Source organism: Coffea arabica, chromosome 1c, assembly GCF_036785885.1.
Source record: "Coffea arabica cultivar ET-39 chromosome 1c, Coffea Arabica ET-39 HiFi, whole genome shotgun sequence".
NCBI lineage: Eukaryota > Viridiplantae > Streptophyta > Magnoliopsida > Gentianales > Rubiaceae > Coffea > Coffea arabica.
This window is the reverse complement of record NC_092310.1, coordinates 32532795-32559434: the sequence shown is the minus strand read 5'-3', so window position 1 is coordinate 32559434 and position 26640 is coordinate 32532795. Positions and strand designations below refer to the sequence as shown.

General features: G+C 40.4%; 1 protein-coding gene across 1 annotated transcript; it reads left to right on the top strand.

Moving 5' to 3' along the window:
- Positions 1 to 1955: 1955 nt before the first annotated feature.
- Positions 1956 to 12678, top strand: LOC140006439 (uncharacterized). Its single transcript, XM_072048315.1, has 4 exons — positions 1956 to 2683; positions 4025 to 4041; positions 11769 to 11831; positions 12528 to 12678. Exons 1-4 carry the CDS (start codon positions 2389 to 2391, stop codon positions 12561 to 12563), a joined length of 411 nt encoding a protein of 136 aa, XP_071904416.1. The 5' UTR covers positions 1956 to 2388; the 3' UTR covers positions 12564 to 12678.
- The last annotated feature ends 13962 nt before the right edge of the window (positions 12679 to 26640 follow it).

Genomic DNA, 26640 nt, shown 5'->3' with positions numbered 1-26640 from the left:
TTTAGAACCACAGTACAAGTTTCCAATATTCCAAACTTATTGTGTTTCTACGCGGTTAAAATCTCCAAGCACTATTCACTATTTTTACTAAACGCGCTCTAGGAAATTAATTTTTGAAACGAATCATTTTAAAAATATAACGAAGTTATATTACCATGTATTTAGGTCTAATAAGACTAGAAAATATTCCTCGTGGCAAAAATCCAATTAAATAATTTATTAAGCCATAAATTTAGGTTTAAATAAAATAATAGTTTTTACGAGTCCTCACATGAGTCGAGTATTAACCCCTCAAATCTCCAATAATTGTATCCATACATCTTTTGGAAAACTATCCACGCGTGAGTAGTATATGCTCACTTAGAACTTATTCACCTTTAATTCTCGATTAACTTTTCTTAATCTGCTATTGTCTGTTCTTAATTTTCCAGGATAATCATACTTTCGAATATAATATCACCTCGAAACACTCGTGTTCACTATTTCTCGCCTAACCAATCCTTCCGAAAATTGAAGTTGTTAACAGGACATTTTAAAAACATAATGAAAACATTATTCCATACGAATGGATTTAAAATGGTCGTAATAAATTATTTGGGGAAAACAGGTGGATAAATACTTAATTAAACCATTAATATTCGATAAAATAAGAAATTTTTCGGGTCTTCACAGGTTTGTCCCGCCATTAAGCATTTTATTTTCATTGCTATTGGAGTTGGGTTTGTCCCGCCAGTAAGCATTTCATTTTCTGTTCGGGTCTATCCCGTGGGTCTATCCCATTTATGTTTTCTGTTCGGGTCTATCCCGTTTAAATTTCTGTTCGGGTCTATCCCGTGGGTCTATCCCATTTAAATTTCTGTTTGGGTCTATCCCATTTTAAATTTCTGTCTGGGTCTATCCCGTGGGTCTATCCCATTTACGTTTCTGTTCGGGTCTATCCCGTGGGTCTATCCCATTTAAATTTCTGTCCGGGTCTATCCCGTGGGTCAATCCCATTTAAATTTCTGTCTGGGTCTATCCCATTTAAATTTCTGTCTGGGTCTATCCCATTTAAATTTCTGTCTGGGTCTATCTCCCGTGGGTCTATCCCATTTAAATTTCTGTCAGGGTCTATCCCATTTAATTTTCTATTCAGGTCTATCCCATTTACATTTCTGTCCGGGTCTATCCCTTGAGTCTATCCCATTTAAATTCTTGTTCGGGTCAGTCCCGTTTACATTTCTGTTCGGGTCAGTCCTGTTTAAATTTCTGTTCGGGTCAGTCCCGTTTAAATTTCTTGTTCGGGTTAGTCCCGTTTTAAATTTTCTGTTTGGGTCAATCCCATTTCAACATTTTGATAAAGAGATCAGTTCTCGTTTCAAGGGCGGCAATCGTTGGAATCATTCGCAGCCGAATAATGCAGGTAAGTATTTGGTGTCTACTTCTTTGTCTCAAGTTTTTTCAAAACTCAGACAAAGAGGGGCAAACTGTAGACACCAAATTTTTGATTTTTTAACTTTATTTGTTTAATTAATTTAATCTTAGCTTTATTTGTTTCAATTTTAGGGTTTTCATTTATTATTATTTTTATTATTATTATTATTTTATTTTTTTTATTTTTATTATTGTTATTTATTTTATTTTTGTTCTAGTGTATTTTTGGCTTCACATTAAATTTCAGGAAAAACAAAAGCAAAAGAGAAAAGGAAAAAGGAAAAAAGGTGAAAATGACAAGTGGGACTGCATGCACTTGGACAAGTGTCTTTTCTATGTTTTAGACAACTAAGCACCTAAGGGGTGAGGTGTTAGGGACATTTGGGAAGTTAAGGAATTTTTGAGGGTCAAAATAGAATTTTGTGAGGGCTAAAAAATAAAAATAGGGGGGATAGAGAGAGAGGGGACGGCGGACTAGAGAAAAAAAAAGAAAAAACTGCAACGGATGAGGGGGGGACGGCAAAAAAAAAGGAAGGAAACAAAAAAAGGTTTGGGGTAGAGTGGCGGCGGATGAAAAAAAAATGATGAAAGGGCCGCAAGAGAGAAAAGGGAAGAGGTTTTCGTCTGAGGAGAAGCTTGGCCGAACAAAAAAAAAAAAGAAGAGAAAACTTGAAAACCTGGGAAGCTTGGCGGCTGAGGGTCAGGACTGAGAGCAAGAAAATAGAAAAGGCTGGGGCTGAGGAAAAGAAATGGGGGGAAGAAAGAAAGCTAAAGGGAGGCTTACGGCAGAAAAAGAAACAGATCAACGGGGAGGTTTAGAAGGCAACAAAAGAAAGAAAATAAAGGAGAGAGTAGGGAGCCGAGAGAGGAGAAACACATCTGAGGGAAATTGGAAAAATCTGGGGGAAAACGGCAAAGGAAAATCTGCAAACTTGGGGAAGTTGCTGGTGAGAAAAAACAGAGGTGAGGAAGACGATGACTGTTCATTCCCCAATCCTGATTCATCCACCCCTTGACACTGACGCCGACACTGAAGATGGAAAAATTCTGTTGGGAAAGCCGCCAATTAATCCAAAGCTTCCTTCAAACTCAAGGCCTGCCAAGTGGAGTGGGCTAAAAAGAAGAACAGAGGAAACGGGCAGAGGAGCAAGAGAGCCGAACGGAAAAAGCAAGAGGGGCTGCTGCCGTCGAAATCCACCACCTCGCCTGAATCGACCACCACCAGCGCCGCCGCCATCCAGGTTCATTTCGACTTCAGAAATCGAGCACTGTAAGTTTTTCTTTTTAAGTTTCAGTCCTTTTCAAGTGATTAAAATGGGTTTGTCGTGACATTATTTAGTTCAATTTTCCCGTTAACTGGCCTTAATTTCTGAATACACATGATGCATACGATGATTGGGCTGATTTTCTTTGTTTTTGAACAATTTTGGGGCCAACCGCAACCTAATTTGAGTAGGGAAGTGTTGAAATTTTTCATGTCCATCTACTGCTTGATAAAATGCCCAACCGAAAATGCTACTAGAAAGCTGATTTCATTTCTCTGTCATCGCATGTTCGCCCATTTGGTTTTTTGTTTGATCTGCAATGATTGGCTTCCCACAGTGGGGTTGTGTGAATGTTGAAGTTTTAGGGGGTTTTGGGAATGAATTTGCTGGATTTGGCTTGGAACTGTGAGTGTAGCTTGAATAATCTATGAAGGTGGTGGCTGGAAAAGTTGTAAAAACCCAACAAAGAAGATGAAGTTTCGTAGCCTGCATAAAAGTAGTTCTGAAAAATTGCAATTGAATCCTTCATTTTCTGCCTAATTCCACTGTGACCCAAAAATCTGGAAAAAATTGAACTAATTTTGTCCTTTTAAGTTTAATCCTCTGTTTGCATATTTTATGTGGCTTTTTGGATAGATTATTTCTTGATTTTAGATCATAATTGTGGTTTGATAATTTTACTTGATTTACTAATCTTGTTGGGCTTATTTTTGGTTTAGGTTGTGGGTGATAATTTTTGATTGAGTTTGTAAGGATGGATTTGATTTATTTGATTTAGGGTTTTTGGTTGGGCTAGAGGGTCAAGGCCCATCTATTTGGTTGGCTGTTTTTGGGGCCAAAATAATATACTAGCCCACTTGTTTTTCCTTGGACTTCCGATTGGGCCAAGTGATCTTGGCCCAAGAAAAGTGAAAATGGCTCATTCCCTTTTGTTTTGGATTTCCGATTGGGCCTGGAAGGTTTTGGCCCAAGCAAATAAGGAAAAATGGCCCAATGGTTTGGTCCATTAAGAAACCAGAAAATGATTTTGCAAATCAGTCCCTGAATTTCTCCTTAACTGTATTGTGGCCCTGGACATTTTCAACTTCTTTCAATTCGGTCCTTAATTTAATTGCAAACAGGCCCCTAAACTTTATTTTTCTTTAATTTTGACCCCAAAGCTTTGTTAATTTTTGCAATCAAGTCCTTTCTTCTTTTGACTGCTTAAATGAGGGTTGTTTATATGATTTAATTGATTCAATTTCACAATTCGTTTTTATCTTTTGTGATTATTTTTTTGATTAAAATGATGCCTTGACTCATTTATTATTTTTGGAGGATAAATAAGTGGTTTCTCCCCATTTAAGGCATCAACTCAAGGGAGGTATAATTTCTTTTATCTATTTTTTGTCTCTCCTATGTGATCCAACGTGCTAAGTGAATTGCATGTCTAATTTGTTTTCCTTGCTTTTTCCTTAATTTATTTCATTTTTACTTTTGCTTTTTATTTAAGTTATTCTTTATGGGGTATGTGTACACCTCTTGGCTTGTAATAGATAGGGCTTGGAAAGCACTTGATGAAGACCTATTGAAGACATGTGCCTAGCTAGCAAATGTAATAGGTTCATTAGCTGGATTGCTCGCTTTTATTGCTATGTGTTAATTTGCTTTATTAGGTTCTTGCATCTAGTCAAGCATGCTAAGTGTTATGTGCTACGTGTTTATGAGTGTTTGGCATGTCTACTTGCTTTCTATAGTTGTAGATGAATGTGATGGATGAATGTACGTCACCACACTAGTCCAACGCTAGTTGTGGCTCAATGTCCATTTCCACTAGTCCAACGCTAGTAGGAATTCATAGAAAAGGCTAGTCGCTTTCCCCCTTTCGATAGTGCATATTTGCATGTTCACTACATGTCATGCATTTTTTAGTTTTATCATTTGGCATGCTCCTCGAACCCCTTTTCCCCTCATTTTTAGGTTTTTGCATATTCATGCTAGTTTAGGATACATTTGCTTGAAGAGTCCCCTTTCGATAAGGGAAACGAGCGAGTGTGGCTACGAAATAGCCTTAGCACGCTAGTTCTCCTTTCTAATCAAAGGAAAATTTGAAGTCACAAAGTTAGGACTCCCGTTCCCGTTTTGATGCATTCCTATAGGATTCATGCATTTTACTCATTCACTATCACATACACTTCTACTTTATATTCTATCCCTTTTCCATATTCTCACTTCACACTACTTTTGCACGTTTTCGCTCAACTACTTACACTTTATAATATCACTCGCACACATGCACTTTATGTTATCACACATACATTTTCACATTATTACTTTACTCACCTTATCTTGTACATCCATTTGCACACTTCCACTTACACACTATTGTTTTTATCACTTTTTCACTTCACACAAACTCACATTTTCACATGGCGTGCATTCCACCCATTTTTACGTCATTTAAGATTGTACGTGACCTCTCCAAAGAATCATTATTGGGCTTCACAATTAATGTGATTGGCATCACTCAAGCTTTGGAGAGAAATTTTACCCCCCATGTCCCCCTAGGTCTAGGGTTTGCATTCATGTAGTACATCCAAATGTAATAAATTCTTTGGTTAAAACAAGAAAATCTTTGATTAAATCACGCAACTAGCCTTGGCTAGGTCGAAGGGGTGCCTTGGATTTTTATCCTTGCCTTCCCCTTCGTCAAATGTGACTCTCGAACCTTTTTCGTTGGTTTACGTGGACTTGGAGTCGTTTAAAAGGGGTTTCTTATTACTTTTTCCTATTTTTTCTCTAAAAATTCATTTTTAGGTGACTTGGTACACCTTAACTCATTACCAAGTGGCGACTCCGATTTTTTTTTATTTCAAAAACCCTTTTTAAGTTGTAATTTTGGGTCAAATCGTCGCATTCTCAAACCCCCATTTAGACCCATTTTTTCTTTTAAATCACAATTCATTTTTCAATCACAAATTGAATCAAAAAATACATTTTTAAACCATTTATTTATTTATCAAAAATGGGGCGCGACACATACAAAATGGATTAAATCCTATACTTACCCACACGAAAACACATATTAATATAACTAACTTTAATCACCACTCAAGCTTGTTTGAATACAAACCTAGGGTTTAAATCTTACTCCCTACTTAGGGTTTTCGAAATACTCCCAAAACCAAACGTTACCGCACAACTAATGAATATATCAACGTAGAACGGACTGGGGCCTCACAAAACCCCTCGTTTTTGACGTTCATTTGTTCATTCTCATTCACCTCCTCCTGGACATTGGCCAGGCTTTCACCCCCATCCGGACATTGGCCGGACTCCACCCGACAACAAGGTAATACTCGAGTATACCAAACGTTCACCCATGTCACCAAATCGCCCGACCGAGTCCGCTTCTGGCTCGAGTTGATCAGTAACAAGGGCAAGGGCCCAGTTCAGCCAAAAGGCTTACATTCATGCGCAACGAGTATTTCAACATTCAATCACCGAAAATTTCATATTTATTTAGGTCGAGTGCGATAAAGTACACACTCACCTAGCAAAAGTTCATTTTAGAAATCATAGAAAATAATTAACATTTAATCAAATATTCACAAATAATCACATAGTCACAAAAATCCACATAGTCATAGAAACAAAACGTATATAGAACACTCACCTATTTAAGCAAAATAATGTCCAAAGTATCCTCCCGGATACACCCTCAATCACCAAGGTGTCCTAATATAATCAAATGAACACATTATGTATCAGTCATCAAAGATTTAAATGATTCAAAGAAATTTTGAATATGTACTAGTACAAGGTATAAATATAGTTTTGGTAGTGAAAATAGTACATTGAAATCAAAGGACATAAGTATAATATTTGTAAAACTTAGACTCACTTGTAAAATTTTAAAAGTGCTATTTGAGTCGAAGTGGCAAAGAAAACGTAAATACCCGAGATAGTTCACGGGGTATTTGCCCTCAAACCTTACTCAAGTCACAAATATAGTTCTCTAGTTCTCGAGCGTAAATTTGGGCAGCACGCCCTTTGTTTTTACCTAATTTTCCAGCCATTTATGGCTTCATTATTTTCCTCGGCCAATCCCAAAGTTATACACAATATAAAATCATCACAATAGCCATTCAATAGGCTCAAAGTCATATGAGTACAAAATCAAGTTAACAACATGTGCGGAAATGAGATTTAACAAAAGACAGATTTGACGTGTTTTTGTGTAACGGTCACAACTGAAGCTACGCTTATCGAATTGGGATGAAAATTATACTGTTTCGAAGCTAACACAAAGGCCTACAATTTTTATGAAGACCACTTAGTCCAAATTCCAAGGTAACCCAGTCAAATTCCCCCAATCACAGAACCAAATTCTAATTAACCGGTCAATTAACCGTACTACCTTCAAATGGCTATATCTCAAGCTACCAAAGTCCGTTTAAGGCTTATTTGAAGCGTTTAAAAGCTAAGACAGAGTACTAAAACTTTCATGTTTTGGAAAATGGCTAAATCAGCACGGATCATAGTGAACAGATGCAGTCAACTAGATGAACTGTCTAAAACAGGTCACTGGAAATATCCTAGGGCAGCGAAGGTATTTTGGTCTTTTTACAGGCTACGTTGCTCTGATTGAGCTGAAATTTTGTAGGACCTATAATATATCATTCTCTACAACTTTCATGTTTTATGCTAAGCCTAATTCGGCCTCTAACATGATAAAATAAAATCGGACAGAACAAGGCAGAAATTTTCCACAAATCTGGAAATTTTGGGATTCAATGAAACTTTCTTCATTTCTTGCTTCAATCACTACCAAAGCCCCTTATATAATCTGAAATACAACATATATTAACCATACAGTAAGTATAGGCAGCAATCTTTCAAACCCTAACTCATATAACTAAAAAAAATATACACTATCCACCCAAATCTTGATAATAGCTATTATCCATCACAAATTTAAGGTGCTAAGCCAATTTAAACAAGATCAAGAGTAAGAAATGGAGAAATCAGCCTCATTACCTTGCTAAAGTGACTACCAAGAGCAACCCTAGCTTTTCCTTTCAAAATTTCACCAACACCCTACTAGCTAAACACTCAAGGAAGGTTTTAATCGGTTTAGTTTTTTTTATTTCCTCACTTGGATGATCCAATTTCAAGATGAAATGGTGAAGCTCTCCCTTGGGTTTTTCTCTCTCTCTCTCTCTCTCTGCCAAACAGCAGAAAAATGAGGAAGAAAGGCTGCTCCATGGTGATAAGAAGGCAAGAAAAAAAAAATCAACCAAAGAGCCATAGGGTGGTGACACTTGTCACCACCAAAGCCATACAATTTTCTCTCTCTCTCTCCCTTGCATTTTTGGCCACGTCACTTTTAAGCACCAAATTTGATCCTTACTCCGTACCGGATAGATATACTACGGAAAACGTGAAAACCCTAATTCGCTCTAACTTGAAATCGAAAAGTGAAACCCTACTTTCTAGGTTCATTTGCACTTGTTGTGGAATGATTGGGTGGTAGGGCTATTATAAACTAATAATTTCCAAATAAAAGGGTATTTTTGAGAAAAATGTGAGGGTTTTACAATTCCACAAATTGAATTTAGGGTTTCGGTTGAAATATGTGAAATTTGAGAAAATGGTCAATCACAAATGAAACTAGGGTTTCGATTAGACTTTTAGGGTTTCTAGCCTTTTAAAACAAAACAAGGTTTTAAATCAAACCCAAGGAAATAACTTTAGTTTCTTCTTTAAAACAAAATAATGTTTTAAAATTAAATAAACTAAAGAAACCATAATATCCTTTTTTGAGACTAAACAAAAGATGATCCTAAAAGTTGGGGTATCACAATCGCACTTGCCCTAATGTGATACATTCTTGTTCATTGATTTCAATTGAATTGATATACATGCTTATGATTCGCATCTTGTCTGGAATTCCAGAAACCCTGCGGCTAGTTAATCGAGTCGAGCCGGCAAGGGTTTGGTCGATTCAATAACGAACCCCAAGTCTTTAGTTTGTTAAGTGGAGTGTTATCTCCTCGACTAATCGGTATACTCGAGTATTACTACTAGTGTTTATCTTGGAGTTCAGGCTCGGAAAGGGGTTTGGTTGGTGGACAGAGATTGGAGTTAAGTGGTGTACCACTGGACTAGTTACCTTACTTCAAAATTGACGGAGTGTCAACTACTATTTGATCAAGCTATGGTGGAGTTGGTTTACAAAAGCAACTATATCCTTTTACGTTAAATGCCGAATATTTAATGTTTGGCCATGTGAAGTGTTATTGCTCATTTTCGTGACTTGTTATGCTCGCTATTTCACTATTATAATACTTTCACTTTTAATCAATGGTCAATTTGCTATTTGGAACATCACTATGCTTTAGCTCACTCCGTTAGTTTTGTTTTCCTTTCAGGGGGTACGAGCGAGGCGTGAGACTTGTACAGGCTAGAGTAGTTTAGTTTTTGAATATTGCAATTGTGCTCGTGCTAGCACCGGACTAGAGTTGATTGTAATTGGTTTGTAAACACTTTAAAGTATTTGGGCGTGTATAAGCCTTGTAGCTGGATCTGAGCATCAATGTATATATTAAATTTGAAATTGTTGTGTTATTTATTTTCTATGGATGTAAGTTATTTTCTCGAGCTATGAGTGAGTGAGTTCTAGCGAGAGTTGGGCAGGCGACTCGCTAAACCCTAGGGTACGCCCTAGGGGGAGGTGGGGTCGTCACAGGTGGTATCAGAGTCTAGGTTTGAAGTGATCTGGGTAGATTGAGTGATTTATACCAAATATTGTTTGGTTGCAGTTTGATTATGATAGTTTAGGGTTTCACACTCACGAATAGGTGTTTAGTCTAGATTATTTGTCTAACTTGCTTATTTTTGCGATGTTACTTGTAATGTAGGTTATGGAGGGTAAAGATACAAGTGGGGGTGCTGGGCCATCTCTGCCCGTGCCTACCCGCTAGGAGCATCTCGAGGGGTCTATCTATCGCGTACTTACGTACCAGGAGAGTCCCGGTGGGCCCGTGTGTTGGTGGTCTCTAGCACGTAAGATCCAACATTTTGACAGCTGGAAGACTTACTCATACCTCGATAGGGTAGTAGTACTTGCAGTTGACGATGAGAGGAGACGATTGGGTAGCGCCAGTCGTAGGTGTCGGATGGAGATAGAACATCTACAGGCAGTCCTCTGAGCACAGGGTGTCAGAATCCGAGAGCTTGAGGCTTCGGTTCTTGAGGAGTAGGTGCAGACTAATGCTTTCAGGGAGCAGGCTCAGGTAGCTAATGGTCACCTTGTTTAGGTAGTTAGAGACATGAGAGACTGGACCGATTACATTTTGACAAAGTGTGGGGCCTTAGTAGAGGATGTGGTGCAGAACTTGGCCGAGCAAGGTCAAGGAAATGCAGTCCCTGGTGATCTTGAGGAGGATCCTGAAGAGGACCCAGAGGAAAAGCCAGCTGCACCTGCGGAGTCGGTTGTGTGAGAACCCAGAACGGAAAAAAAAAAATTATTATTATTATTATTATATATTATTTTATTTCTGTGCACCGTTTTCTTTTATTTGTTTTATTATATTACTTTTATTAACATTTTATCAGTAAATATAGTTTTAAAATCATTTTACTAGTATAAGGTAGTTCGTGAGAAATTTGGAACGTATTTTGGACGTGGGACCCGCTAGTGCATTAAGTGAGAGAAATTCGGTCGATTCGATTAAATTTTGCATAAAGGGATTGTATTACTAGGTGTTAAGAGATGATTAGAGGTTACCTAGATGGATTAACCATGGAGGGACAAGAGGATAACTCTAAGTGAACATAAGGTGCCAAGTGTCCAATTTTGGTTGGCCAAACCATACCTAACTTTGCCTAACTTTCTTTGTCTTCACTTAAAAGTCAAAATTGGACCAAATTATCTTCATTCTTCATCTCCTCATGGCCGAACCTCTCTAAGCAACAAAGAGAAAAATTCCTCAACCTTCCATCTTCTCATCTTGCTTCAATCTTGAAAATCAACCGATTTCTTCTTGAATTAGTCCATAAAATCATCTTGCTAGGAGTGTTTGAAGACCTTGGTGGTGTTGTTTTGGAAGAAAACTCTCTAAGCTTCAACCTTTCTTGAAGATCTAAGGTATCTTGCTTGGAACTCATCTTTTGTTTCTACTTTTGGCCAAGTGGTGCCTTATAGTAGCTATATGCGTGATTGTACGGAAGATTTGGTGGATTGGAGTGAAGTTTCCTTAATTTTCTGATTTTTCTTGGAATTTTCTGGTTTCATATGGATGTGATGTTGTGGTCATCTATGTTGGTTGATAATAAGGGGGAATGACTCTAGGAGGTGTGAATTAGTGATGATTGCAACCAATTTTGAAGTTGGATTGAAAAATGAAAAGTTAGGGTTTCCAAACCCCTAATTCTGTCCGGTTTTGTATCTCAGGCTTAGAGGCCGAATTGGACTTTGCTCAAAACATGAAAGTTGTAGGTATTGATGTGTTTGAGGTGCCTGTAAAATTTCAGGTCATTTGGAGTAGTGTAGAGAGAGATATGTCGATTTTACTGTTGCTGTTCTGGGTTGATCAGAATGCGAAAACTGCACTAGTAATTAGCCATTTTGACTGGAATTTGTTTGGATTTTGTTGTTGGTGTCTTCTGATGAAATGTAGCTGGATGTCGTAGCTATCATATGCCTTTGGAATCACTGCATTTGGACTTGTGTAGACTGAAATGGACTCATTACAGTGTTGTGCAATTTGTGAACCTGCAATTTCGGTTCTGGTTTGGTAATCTGCATTTTTGACCTAGTTGTGCTAGGATTTGGACCGAGTGGCCTTCTACATTGTTGTAGCCCTGGTTCTTAGCTTCGAAACGGTGGGTCTTACACCCTAATCCGATAAGCGTAACGCAATTTGTGCCATTACCGCATTAGGAGGTCAAAACTGTTTTTTTTGTTGTTGGAACAAATGAGTTACATTTCCTGATTTTCTGGTTTGCTTTCATGCTTAAAATGCATATGAAACCCTATTGGGGTTGTGATTGGTATTGCTTATGACTCGTGTTTGAGTCTTAATTGTACTTTCTTGATTATTATAGGGCGTGCCGGTGATCCGAGGCTCACGTCGGGCGAAAACTTGTGAAATTACTTTGTTTGACTTGGTGAGTGTACTACTCACCTATTTGTTATTCCGTGGCTTTCTTGTACTTGAATTCTGTGTTTTGGATTAGATGGGATGATTGTTTGGACTAGGTGAGGCGAGGGTGTACTTTACCACTCTCGTACTCTCTGGCCTACTTGTTTGGATATGATATAACTTGAATACTCTTGACTGTATTTGATTTGGGTGTCGCTTGGATGCCGATCTTGACTGTACCTCTGGATCTGTACTGTTCACTTTGAGCTCTACCTCATTGGAAGTCAATGGACTCGAGCCAGTAAGGACTTGGTCGGGGACATTTGACAAGCCATGGGGACTGTATTTGAGAATCTTTGGGTATGAGACCCTAGATTCCGGTTTACTCGAGTAATACCAATTCTGTACTGTGTGGTGTTCGGGCCCGGTAAGGGGAAAGTGAGGTGGACGGATAATTGGAGTAAAGAGGAGTCTACGGTATGATTACCTGATATACATTGACGGAGGGTCAATGAAATGAGATCAAGTATGGCAAAGCGGAAAAGGGCTCTTGAGAGCCATCCGTATCCTTTTATTCCTTACACTTGGGTGTTATTGCTTTTACTTACTTGACATGCGTATTTGGATTGAATATTTCTTGTGTTTACGTGCTCTTGGTATATGTACGTGATAGTACCTCATTGGGCGAAAGCTCACTCCGTAAATTTTGTTTTCCTTACAGGGAAGTATCTTTTGGACTTTTGATTTTGAAGAATGAGTTGAGTAGAGCTAGTCAAGAGATTTTGTATAGCTCCTCAATAGTTGGAACCTTAATTGTACTTGGATTCAATACTTCCTTTTGGCTTGTAAACATACGAATGTGGTTTGTAATAGTGAGTGTACTCTTGTCCAATGTATTATATTTGGCTTGTATATATTCTTTTCAGTGATTGTTGGATTACCTGTATTCGATTGGGTCTTGGCGGATGATGACGTGGCAATCACTATTCACCCTACGTTTTGACTTTTGTTTTCCGTTTTACGATTGTTGGGTTGGCTAAGCGCGCTAATAGTTTTCCCGAACGACTTGAGCGAGGATTTGACATTTTAGTAGTCCTGGCGAGAGCTGGGCAGGCAGTCCGCTAACTCCTTTGGTATGCCTTAGGGGGAGGTGGGGCTGTCACAAGTGGTATCAGAGCCTAGGCTAGAAATAACCTGGGCGAACCTGAAACCTGTTTCTTAGAACTCTTGGGGATTGTGTTTAGACACCATTAAGTGTGAATATATTGTTTAAGCTATAAACCTTTGCTATCTTTGTAGGTTATGGCCGGTACCAGTGGAGCAGGCGGAGGCGAGCCACCTCAGAGGCGCCCCCGAGTCATCGACTATCAGGAGAGGCCGGGAGGTCCGATCCGGCTGTGGTATACCGCTAGCCGGACCCGCCGCTGTAGGCGGTGCCAGTTTTACTCCTACGCGGACCATGTGGTTGAGGCGGTACTTGCCGAGCGACGGAGGCTTAGACGTGACGCCGCCAGGGAGCGCACTGAGACCCTTAGGCTTAGGGGCATCATGCGGATGCAGGCCGATAGGATTGGAGAGCTCCAGGGGGACGTGGTCATGGAGCAGGAGAGGACGGACGCTCTGAGAGAGCAGTTGCAGGCGGTTAATGACCGCCTTATTCGAGTAGTCCGGGAGGTGAGAGACCGATCCGGTGCGATTATCGATGAGTGTGGGGCGCTGATCCAGGAGGTGATTGGCGCCAATGCGCCAGGGGGAGCTCCAGGTGGCGGAGCTCCAGGTCAGGGAGGCGCCCCTAGCTCTAGCTCTGGGGGGGAGTCGGTTGGCTCCGTCGAGGACTAGATTAGGGTTTTTGAGCCTTGTTTGATCCCGTGTGAGGGATACCTAGGAAAACCTTTTGGTTAGTTGTTTTGTACTTTTGGGACCTAGGTTGTACATTGTATTTTGGCAGACCCTCTTTTGGCTTCACGGGAGTACTTTTGTATATATTTGCTTGACTGCTTATGTACGACTGTTTGACACAGTTATGTGTTTCATGTATAAATGTGCTATGTGTATACATGCCTTATGTGGTGTTTACTTTTGCCTTTCGTTCATGCTTATATGATGATATTGATATGCCCTTTTAATATTATTTTTGTGCCTCGCCTTTAGATTGACTTAGAGAATGGAAGGCACTCGTAGTGGACGAGGCCGTGGCCGCGGGGTTAGGCAACCCACAACTGACGAGGGTATTAGGGATACCTCAACTGAACCAAACCCTGAACCTAGGGTTGACCCTAATGCCCAGATAGCCGCTGCTATGCAGCAAATGACTGACCTGTTAGCCCACGTAGTGCAACAGCAGGGCCAACCTCCTGTCCAGCAACCTGGGAACCCTGGCCACGTAGTGGAGAGTGAAGATCGGGCCTTAGAGCGATTTCAAAAGTTCTCTCCACCAAAATTTCTGGGCGGGCCAGATCCGGACGTGGCCGAAAAGTGGTTAGAGAAAATGATAGATATTTTTGCCGCCCTACACTACTCAGAGGAGAGACAGGTTACTTTCGCTGTCTTTCAATTGGAAGGAGCCGCGCGTTCTTGGTGGAACGTGATACGAATGAAGTGGGACCGGGAACAAACCCCAAGAACGTGGGTGAATTTTGTGAGGGACTTCAATGCGAAATATTTTCCCCCTCTCGTCCAGGAAAAGAAGGAGGACGAGTTTATTAGGCTCCGTCAGGGGACTCAATCGGTGGCTGAGTACGAGAGCCAGTTCACGCGTTTGTCGAAATTTGCCCCTGAACTCATTCTAACGGAACAAAGGAGAGTTCGGCGTTTTATTCAGGGGCTCAATGTGGAAATTCAAAAGGATCTGGCGGTAGCCCAGATCCATACTTTTAGTGACGCCGTGGAGAAAGCTTTGCGAGTGGAAAATGCAAGGCTTCAAGTGAGGAATTTTCAGGTGAAAAAACGGGGGTTCTCTGCGAGTAGTTCGACCCACGGGGATAAAGGGACCCCTCCTAAGTTTGGAAGAGGAGCCGGTGGAGGAAGGCAACCGGGGATGACACGAGGGACTCCGCCAAGGGGTGGTCACAATGGACGGGGCCCACAGAAAAGCACCTCACAAGGAAGTTCGGCCTCAGTTGCACGTGGACCCTGTGGATTTTGTGGCAAACCAAACCACACTGAGGACAACTGTTGGAGGAAGGAGAGAAGATGCTTGCGCTGCGGGAGTGCAGAGCATCAAATAGCTAATTGCCCAGTGTTACCTCGGGAGGCGAGAACAACCACCCAATCGTCAAAAGCCAATTCGGGGCAGTCCAAGGTAGAAGGGACAAAGCCAAAAGTGCCAGCTCGGGTTTACTCCCTTGAGCAACAACAAGTCCCTGATCCCTCTGGGGTTGTAGAAGGTACGATCCCTGTTTTCCATCGTCTAGCTAGGATTTTGATAGACCCTGGCGCTACCCATTCCTTTGTTAACCCCAATTTTATGTGCGGCATTGACATAACCCCTGTTAGCTTGCCTTATGACTTAGAGGTTAGTACTCCTACGGGGGACCAACGTTTGATTACTGGACTGATGTATTCAAATTGTGAAATTTGGGTAGGAGAGAGGAAGCTTTTGGGAAATCTTATAAGTTTAGCTATTAAGGGGTACGACGTTATATTGGGTATGGATTGGCTAGCTAAGTACGATGCACAACTTGATTGTAAGAGGAAAGTAGTGGAATTTCGTATACCGGGGGAGGCAACCTTAAGGCTAGATGTGAGAGGTAGTTTAGCCTCATCTGCATTGCTTTCGGGTATTCGGGCTAGGAAATTTCTGTATAGAGGGGCCCAAGGGTTTCTAGCTTTTCTGATAAACACTCCCACTGATAAGTTGAGGGTGGAAGATGTGCCTATTGTACGTGAATATCCGGATGTGTTTCCTGATGAATTAGTAACTTTACCTCCGGAGAGAGAGATAGAGTTTAAGATTGACCTATTGCCAGGAGCGTCACCTATCTCTAAGACCCCCTATCGAATGGCACCTGCTGAACTCAAGGAGCTGAAGTTGCAGTTGCAAGATCTGTTGGGGCGTGGGTTTATTCGTGAGAGTGGATCTCCTTGGGGGGCTCCGGTACTATTTGTTAAGAAGAAGGATGGAACTTTACGACTGTGTATCGACTATCGGGGACTAAACAACTTGACCATTAAGAACAAATACCCACTTCCCCATATCGATGAACTGTTTGACCAGCTGCAAGGCGCAGTGGTCTTTTCAAAGTTAGATCTCCGACAGGGTTACTATCAGTTGCTAATTAAGAAAGAAGATGTACCCAAAACTGCTTTCAATTCTAGATATGGGCATTTTGAATTTGCGGTCATGCCCTTTGGGTTGACCAATGCCCCTGCCGCCTTTATGGATTTGATGCATCGGGTTTTCAAACCCTACCTGGACCGATTTGTTGTCGTGTTCATTGACGACATTTTGGTCTATTCAAAAACCCGTGAGGAACATGAGCAGCATTTGAAGTTAGTATTACAAACCCTGAGAGATCACCAGCTATACGCCAAATTTAGTAAGTGTGAATTCTGGTTGGAGAAAATCTCTTTTTTGGGACATGTGATTTCAAAGGAAGGTATCATGGTAGACCCCGCGAAAGTAGAGACAGTGGCGGAATGGAAGAGGCCAGAAAATCCCACCGAGATCCGTAGTTTTTTAGGATTGGCTGGGTACTATAGACGCTTTATTAAAGACTTTTCCAAACTAGCCGGTCCTTTAACCGACCTGACGAAGAAAAATGGTCGCTTTGTGTGGGATACTAGGTGTGAAACCAGTTTTCAGGAGCTGAAGCGAAGATTAACCATAGCTCCTGTACTGGCCTTGCCGAATGGGAAGGACAGTTTCACAGTATATACCGATGCTTCGAAGGAAGGCTTGGGGTGCGTGTTAATGCAAAACCAGAACGTGATTGCCTTTGCCTCTAGAAAACTAAAAACCCATGAACAAAACTACCCTACCCATGACTTGGAGTTAGCTGCGGTGGTCTTTGCTCTGAAAAAGTGGAGACACTACCTTTACGGGGTTACCTTTGAGGTTTATTCAGACCATAAGAGTCTTAAGTACCTGTTCTCCCAAAAAGAGTTGAACATGAGGCAACGTCGGTGGATGGAACTCTTAGAAGATTATGACTGCACGATTAACTACCATCCCGGTAAGGCTAACGTAGTAGCGGACGCCTTAAGTCGGAAGGCTCAAATGGCAGGGTTGATGGTCAAGGAGTGGGAGATGTTAAGAGCAGCTAGTGAGTGGAACCCTAGATTGGGATGCAAGAAAATAACGTTCGGAAATATTCGGGTAACATCTGCTATTCTTGATCGAATTAAAGAAGCCCAAGAAAAGGATCCGATGGTACAAAAGTGGAAGGACAAAGTAGAAAAGGAAGCATTACCTGATTTCAATTTGGGTCCTGAAGGAATTTTGAGGTATAGGAACCGAGTAGTGGTGGCCAATGATGAAAACTTGAAAAGGGAAATTTTTGAGGAAGCCCATCGATCGAAATACACGATCCATCCTGGTAGTAACAAGATGTACCAAGACCTGCGACGGTTGTACTGGTGGGATAAGATGAAAAGAGAGATTGCTCAATATGTCCAAACCTGTCTGATTTGCCAGCAAGTCAAGGCGGAACACCAAAAACCCTCTGGACTGTTACAACCTCTTGAAATACCCGAATGGAAGTGGGAAAATATCACGATGGACTTTGTTTCTGGACTGCCAAGAACTCAAAGAGGACATGATGCCGTTTGGGTGATCGTTGATCGGTTGACCAAATCGGCCCATTTCTTACCTGTGAATGTGAAAGATTCCCTGGATAAACTAGCTCGGTTGTACCTGAATGAAATTGTGAGGTTACATGGGGTTCCAGTGAGTATAGTTTCAGACCGAGATCCTCGTTTTGTATCAAGGTTTTGGCAAAAGTTTCAGGAGCACTTAGGGACCAAACTTAACCTTAGTACCACTTATCACCCCCAGACGGATGGACAGTCGGAGCGAACGATTCAAACCCTCGAGGATATGTTACGAACGTGTATTCTAGATTTTGGGGGTAATTGGGGCCAACATATGACTTTAGTAGAGTTCGCCTACAATAATAGTTACCATTCGTCCATTCAAATGGCACCATACGAAGCGCTCTACGGACGAAAGTGTCGTTCACCCATTTATTGGGATGAAGTAGGGGAAAAGAAAGTTCTAGATCCAACAACCATTCCTTGGATGGAGGATGCGCAAGAAAAGGTTAAATTGATCCGTCAAAGGCTCCAAACCGCTCAAAGCCGACAGAAGAGCTACGCGGATAACCGAAGGAAAGATTTAGAGTTTGAGGTTGGAGACCGTGTTTTTCTTAAGATCACGCCGCTACGAAGCGTCACTGCGGGTAGAGGAAAGAAACTTCAACCACGGTTCGTGGGGCCATACAAAATTCTCCAACGAATTGGGAAAGTAGCGTACCGACTCGAGTTGCCGCCAAGTTTATCTCGGATTCATGACGTTTTCCATGTTTCGATGCTGAAAAAGTACTATCCTGATCCAACCCACGTTGTGCGACCAGAAGAGATTGAGTTAGATAAGGCACTCACCTACGAAGAGAGACCTGTACAAGTACTCGATCGAAGGATTAAGGAACTGAGGAATAAGCAAATCCCATTAGTGAAGGTTATGTGGAGGAATCATGGTTTAGAGGAGGCAACTTGGGAATTGGAGGAAGAGATGCAAAAGAAATACCCTGAGCTGTTTAGTAACCCAGGTGAGCAATTTCGAGGACGAAATTCTTTAAGGGGGAGAGGATGTGAGAACCCAGAACGGAAAAAAAAAAATTTATTATTATTATTATATATTATTTTATTTCTGTGCACCGTTTTCTTTTATTTGTTTTATTATATTACTTTTATTAACATTTTATCAGTAAATATAGTTTTAAAATCATTTTACTAGTATAAGGTAGTTCGTGAGAAATTTGGAACGTATTTTGGACGTGGGACCCGCTAGTGCATTAAGTGAGAGAAATTCGGTCGATTCGATTAAATTTTGCATAAAGGGATTGTATTACTAGGTGTTAGGAGATGATTAGAGGTTACCTAGATGGATTAACCATGGAGGGACAAGAGGATAACTCTAAGTGAACATAAGGTGCCAAGTGTCCAATTTTGGTTGGCCAAACCATACCTAACTTTGCCTAACTTTCTTTGTCTTCACTTAAAAGTCAAAATTGGACCAAATTATCTTCATTCTTCATCTCCTCATGGCCGAACCTCTCTAAGCAACAAAGAGAAAAATTCCTCAACCTTCCATCTTCTCATCTTGCTTCAATCTTGAAAATCAACCGATTTCTTCTTGAATTAGTCCATAAAATCATCTTGCTAGGAGTGTTTGAAGACCTTGGTGGTGTTGTTTTGGAAGAAAACTCTCTAAGCTTCAACCTTTCTTGAAGATCTAAGGTATCTTGCTTGGAACTCATCTTTTGTTTCTACTTTTGGCCAAGTGGTGCCTTATAGTAGCTATATGCGTGATTGTACGGAAGATTTGGTGGATTGGAGTGAAGTTTCCTTAATTTTCTGATTTTTCTTGGAATTTTCTGGTTTCATATGGATGTGATGTTGTGGTCATCTATGTTGGTTGATAATAAGGGGGAATGACTCTAGGAGGTGTGAATTAGTGATGATTGCAACCAATTTTGAAGTTGGATTGAAAAATGAAAAGTTAGGGTTTCCAAACCCCTAATTCTGTCCGGTTTTGTATCTCAGGCTTAGAGGCCGAATTGGACTTTGCTCAAAACATGAAAGTTGTAGGTATTGATGTGTTTGAGGTGCCTGTAAAATTTCAGGTCATTTGGAGTAGTGTAGAGAGAGATATGTCGATTTTACTGTTGCTGTTCTGGGTTGATCAGAATGCGAAAACTGCCCTAGTAATTAGCCATTTTGACTGGAATTTGTTTGGATTTTGTTGTTGGTGTCTTCTGATGAAATGTAGCTGGATGTCGTAGCTATCATATGCCTTTGGAATCACTGCATTTGGACTTGTGTAGACTGAAATGGACTCATTACAGTGTTGTGCAATTTGTGAACCTGCAATTTCGGTTCTGGTTTGGTAATCTGCATTTTTGACCTAGTTGTGCTAGGATTTGGACCGAGTGGCCTTCTACATTGTTGTAGCCCTGGTTCTTAGCTTCGAAACGGTGGGTCTTACACCCTAATCCGATAAGCGTAACGCAATTTGTGCCATTACCGCATTAGGAGGTCAAAACTGTTTTTTTTGTTGTTGGAACAAATGAGTTACATTTCCTGATTTTCTGGTTTGCTTTCATGCTTAAAATGCATATGAAACCCTATTGGGGTTGTGATTGGTATTGCTTATGACTCGTGTTTGAGTCTTAATTGTACTTTCTTGATTATTATAGGGCGTGCCGGTGATCCGAGGCTCACGTCGGGCGAAAACTTGTGAAATTACTTTGTTTGACTTGGTGAGTGTACTACTCACCTATTTGTTATTCCGTGGCTTTCTTGTACTTGAATTCTGTGTTTTGGATTAGATGGGATGATTGTTTGGACTAGGTGAGGCGAGGGTGTACTTTACCACTCTCGTACTCTCTGGCCTACTTGTTTGGATATGATATAACTTGAATACTCTTGACTGTATTTGATTGGGGTGTCGCTTGGATGCCGATCTTGACTGTACCTCTGGATCTGTACTGTTCACTTTGAGCTCTACCTCATTGGAAGTCAATGGACTCGAGCCAGTAAGGACTTGGTCGGGGACATTTGACAAGCCATGGGGACTGTATTTGAGAATCTTTGGGTATGAGACCCTAGATTCCGGTTTACTCGAGTAATACCAATTCTGTACTGTGTGGTGTTCGGGCCCGGTAAGGGGAAAGTGAGGTGGACGGATAATTGGAGTAAAGAGGAGTCTACGGTATGATTACCTGATATACATTGACGGAGGGTCAATGAAATGAGATCAAGTATGGCAAAGCGGAAAAGGGCTCTTGAGAGCCATCCGTATCCTTTTATTCCTTACACTTGGGTGTTATTGCTTTTACTTACTTGACATGCGTATTTGGATTGAATATTTCTTGTGTTTACGTGCTCTTGGTATATGTACGTGATAGTACCTCATTGGGCGAAAGCTCACTCCGTAAATTTTGTTTTCCTTACAGGGAAGTATCTTTTGGACTTTTGATTTTGAAGAATGAGTTGAGTAGAGCTAGTCAAGAGATTTTGTATAGCTCCTCAATAGTTGGAACCTTAATTGTACTTGGATTCAATACTTCCTTTTGGCTTGTAAACATACGAATGTGGTTTGTAATAGTGAGTGTACTCTTGTCCAATGTATTATATTTGGCTTGTATATATTCTTTTCAGTGATTGTTGGATTACCTGTATTCGATTGGGTCTTGGCGGATGATGACGTGGCAATCACTATTCACCCTACGTTTTGACTTTTGTTTTCCGTTTTACGATTGTTGGGTTGGCTAAGCGCGCTAATAGTTTTCCCGAACGACTTGAGCGAGGATTTGACATTTTAGTAGTCCTGGCGAGAGCTGGGCAGGCAGTCCGCTAACTCCTTTGGTATGCCTTAGGGGGAGGTAGGGCTGTCACAGTCATACCGAGGATTATTGCTGGAGAAAAGCCCGAAAATGTTAAAGGTGTGGAATACGGAGTGCACCAGATTGCTAATTACCCACTAATCAGTAATGCTCAGTCGGCTGGAAAATCGAATCCTAAACCAACCAATGTAGGAGGGACCAGGTCCAGGGTGCTAGCCAGAGTGTATTCTTTGGACCAACAATCAGTACCTGAACCATCGGAGGTAGTGGAAGGTATGATTCCTATTTTCCATCGTTTAGCTAAAATTTTGATAGACCCTGGTGCAACCCATTCTTTTGTTAGCCCTACATTTATGCTTGGAATTGACATGAAAGCCGAAAGGCTACCATATGACTTAGAAGTAAGAACACCTGCGGGTAATCAATCCTTGCCAACGAGGTGTATAGAAATTGCAATATTTGGGTTAGCGAGTGGAAATTAGTAGTTGACCTTATAAGTCTAGCCATTAAGGGATACGACGTCATTCTAGGAATGGATTGGCTAGCTCATTACCATGCTCGGGTAGATTATCATATGAAGGTGGTCGAGTTTTGCATACCGGGTGAGGCAACTTTAAAGCTAGACATGAGGGGTATGTTAGCCTCATCTACCCTCATTTCGAGAATAAGGGCTAGGAAATTTGTTAGTCATAGGGCACGGGGTTATTTAGCTTTTCTAGTTAACACTCCAGGAGAAAAGATTAAGCTAGAAGATATACCGGTGATCAATGAGTATCCAAACGTGTTTCCGGAGGAGTTGGTGTCATTGCCACCCGAAAGAGAGATTGAATTTAAGGTTGACCTAGCACTTGGAACTACTCCCATTTCAAAAACCCCTTATCGGATGGCGCTCACTAAACTTAAGGATTTAAAATTTCAATTGCAAGACTTGTTAGAATGGGGATTCATACACGAGAGCGAGTCACCTTGGGGCGCTCCAGTGCTATTTGTCAAAAAGAATGATGGGAGTTTAAGGTTATGCATTGATTATCGAGAGTTGAATGTAGTAACCATTAAGAACAAATCCTTTGCCCTACATCGATGAGTTGTTTGATCAATTACAAGGGACCGTGGTGTTTTCTAAGTTGGATCTTTGACAAGGATATTACCAATTGAAAATTAGAAGGAGAATGTGCCAAAAACGGCCTTTAACACTTGATATGGGCACGGGCATTTCGTGTTTGTGGTAATACCTTTAGGCTTAACCAATGCCCCAACGGCCTTCATGTGACGCCCCCACATCTCCCTAAGGCGAACCAAAGGGTATCCGCGGGATGCCAGCCCAACTCTCGTCAGGACTCAGGCAATTTCTGTTCAAGCTTAATGTAGTACTAAGAATCACAACCAAATAATGAAAGGCAATTGATGCGGAAGATTTCAATCTTAATAATATTTAACAATTATCCAACCCTTGCATCGAGTTTCCAAAATACATCTTAAATCCCAAAATAACAACATTCATAATGCCTAGTCAAATACATCAAAATTCCATTACAAAAATACATCAAAAGGGGAATTCCTTCGAGTCGCGTTCCAAGCTCATTCCCGTTAAGGAAAACAAATCTACAGGGTGAGCAAAATGCTGGTGAGGCAAAAAACACACATGCAAGCACATACTCCAAGTAACAAGCCTAGGTGACAGGTCAAATGAGAATATACATGAAATTCACAATTTTAGTGAAATATAAACAGAAACAATTCAAGAATATGGTAGCTCTCAGGAGCTAAGTTCCACTTGCTTTGCCAATGTCATTCGTATACCTTCCCGCGATGACACTCCATCAATCAGGTTGGTATTTCCATTCCGTAGATCACCACTTACTTCCCTCCGTCCACCGTACACCTCCCGGGCCCGCAAGATATTTATGAGGCGATACTCCACGACTATGCCAAGCAAGACCTCTCATTAGGTCGAACTTATTTATCTCATGGCTCGCCAAGGTTCCCGACCAAACCCATGTCGGCTCAAGTCCAAGGTCGGCCTATGAGTTTGGGCGCTCCCCATGTACATTTGTGTGTTGAGGAGATTCACTCTAACGATGTATGCAGCCATAGCATACTATTTCATATTTAGCAAGCATTTGAAACATTCTAATATCCATGTCATATCCAGCAGGTCATTCATTACAGGTCAAGCAAGTCATTAACAAATTATTAGTTTCGAATGAGAACGAGTGCGATAAAATACACACTCGACTCCATTTTCAAAACTTAAATCATTGGTAATAAGTAGACATGTATCAAGTTCACAGGAGTTCAAGTAAACATGTACTTGACACTCATCAAGTAAAACAAGAAGGAATAGCACTCGAAGTTCAAGCATCCACCGTGGGATCCTCTTGAAGTTCCTCTTGTGTGCCTGAGCAATTAATAATGGACTGTTACTGATATACCCCAAACGATGAGGAAGGTCGTACACTAGTACAATCTAGAAAATATCTCGAAAATTGAGCCTAGGTTTTCCTTGAATACCGATGCTCAAAAAGGTTTCAAAACTAGAGTAAAAAAGGACCGTTATCCTTAAAATCTTTGGATGGGAACGAATACGTGCAAAAAGGTTACAAAACGAAAGACCAAAGTCGAAATCGAAGTGGCCACGTCACAATCCAGCCGGGTCTTGGCCGGATTGGAGGCAGTGACCAAGCTCCCTTTTTTTTTTCAAATCCCAGCACAAATCCGGCTGAGTATCCGGCCAAGAACTGGCCGGATTCTGGTGAACAATTTTCCACGCGGATTTCTTTTCAAAGGGCCAAGAATTTTCAATTTTTGGGTATTCTTTGAAAAATCATAACTGACTCTCAGAAGATCCAAAATTGGAAAATTTGGTACCGTTGGAAACATATTTCAAAGTAATAAAAGTTACTAGAAGGTACCTTTCCATGAATCCAAGTGGAAGACACTCAAATTTTGGCTCAAAGTTGATAACTTGAGTTATCAAAACAGATTTAGGATGGTTTTTGGCCAACTTTGAAATTTTGGCAAAATTCACTCAATTTGAACTAGCCTTTGAAATTTGGTACTCTACTAGAGTTACAATCCAAGTTTAAAACAAAACAAGTGGAACGAGAATTGAAGTTTTGAACACCAAGATATGGTGACCCAAAGTTACCAAAATTTCCTTGTTAAACAAGGGTTTTCCAAACTCAAATCATGAACTTTGGAAGTTTAGTTGAACAACAAAACGTGCTCAGAATAACACTAAATTTGGTATGATTATACTACTATATAAGGGTTACTCCTCTACCAAAATTCATAGACAAATAAGCACGAGAAGTCACTTAACTAAATCACTCAAGTTTCTAAGATTTCAAGGCATAACTGCCTTGTGTGTGAAAGCTTCCTTTTTCTAAACTTTTGACCACGGAAAATGCCTAAAACATGTCTCGTTTATGATAAGCAAGTCTAGTGAGGATTCAAAATACATTTGGTAGGTGATTTACACCAAGAATTTCGTATACCATGTCCCAAACCAAGATTAGTTAAGGATCCGTCCAAAATGAAGAATCCCATCACTGAGTCAGTCTCAAACTTTGGCCACAACTCACTCAATTCAAATTGAAATTGAGCTTGGTTAGTGGCGTTAGAAAACACATTCACAAAGTTACAATTTCTCAGAAGAAACCATTTTCATAATCCATTCACAATTAGCCCACATTTGAGCATCAATTTGTAGTTCATGTTCTACCTTCTAGTGAACCAATGAAACAGGACAGCAATTTTCTAACGAATGGTTTGACTCACTTAAGTGGAGCCACGACGTGTATTTTATACCAATGAAAAGCTGGGAATGTCTAGTTTCTAGTGCCACAAATGGCACTCGATTTTGACATCGGAGTAAAGAGTTATAGCCGAAAAGGACTGCCTGGGAAATTCGGGAAAATTTTCCAGTTTTGCTATCCGTTAGAAATCAATACATTTGGCCAACCAAACCATGTTATTTTTTAATAAAACTTTCTATGCCATCCATATAACATGTATACATCAAAAAATAGTCATTATAACCTCAAAAATTTGCACAAAAGTGCACGAACATGGCAGGGGTAAAATGGTCACTTTTGTCCATTACACCTCCTTTGAGTTTCTACCAACAATATAGCCTTATTCCTCTAATTTAAGCACTAAACCAACATTAATAACATCATCCTTCATCAAATCAGTCCATCCAACCAAAGTGGAGTTCATAGAGCCCACACAACAATTTTTCCAACATAAACAAGCTACCCACATGCATGCATGAGCTTATATGTGCACTACTACTTCCACAAAGCAAGATTTGAAGGATTGATCGTGGTTTACCTTCTTAGATGAACTAAGACAGAATTTTTGGTCCAAAGATGCTCAAGAAAACCGTGGAAAGCAGCCCTCTTTCTTAGCTTGATGTAATCTCCAAGTGATTTGCTAAGTGTAGGTGAAATTTGAGGTGAATTGGAGGAAGTTTGATGAAGATTTGATGAAGAAATTTGAAGAGCTCTTGAGTTGTTTTTATTGCTTGATAGCCGGCTGAATGAGAGGGAAGAGAGAGTGTGTGTTTGATCAAATGAAGCTTCCAAGAGAAGCTTTAATGTGTGGTCCAAAATTGTCCAAAAGTTAACTCTCTCCCCGCACGCGAACGCGCGCATTTTGTGCTCGATTCCTCTCGAGTTTGTTTCACTAGTGCACTAAGCCTCTAATGCACTTGTGTTCATATTAATATTATTCACTCTTAATTGTCCCAAAATAAAGGTCTAAAGTCCCTCAATTAAATCACGCGTGTGGAACGCGTATTTCCGATTTAAGCGCGATAGAGTGAAACCTCCAGGAAATTCTTATAACGATAATACTACTAACTATCACTTAAGTACTTAAACACAAAATACCTATTTTTAAGACCATTATACAAGTCTCCAGTTTTTCAAACTTATTGTACTCCCAAATCGGTTATAATCTCTAAACGCGTATTCGCTATTCACTCTAAACGAGCTTCCAAAAATAAATTTTCGAATCAAGTCACTTTTAAGATACAATTAAGCTATAGATCCATGTAGTTAGATCTAAAGAAGTTAGAAAATAATATTCGGAGCAAACAGGCAATTAAATATTTAAATAAGCTCGAAATAGGAATTTAAAATAATAAATTTTTGCGAGTCCTCACAGGAGTCTAGTATTAATTCCTCAATTAACCTTTCTTAATCTACTATTGATCATTCTTAATTCTCGAATATTAATATACTCCCGATTCAAGTATAGTCT

Excerpts from the sequence above, each read along its gene's own strand:
- LOC140006439 (XM_072048315.1), top strand. The coding sequence starts at position 2,389 with ATGACTGTTCATTCCCCAATCCTGATTCATCCACCCCTTGACACTGAC. Across the intron at positions 11,832-12,527 it reads AAATTACTTTGTTTGACTTG|GGAAGTATCTTTTGGACTTT; the intron begins GTGAGTGTACTA and ends TTTTCCTTACAG.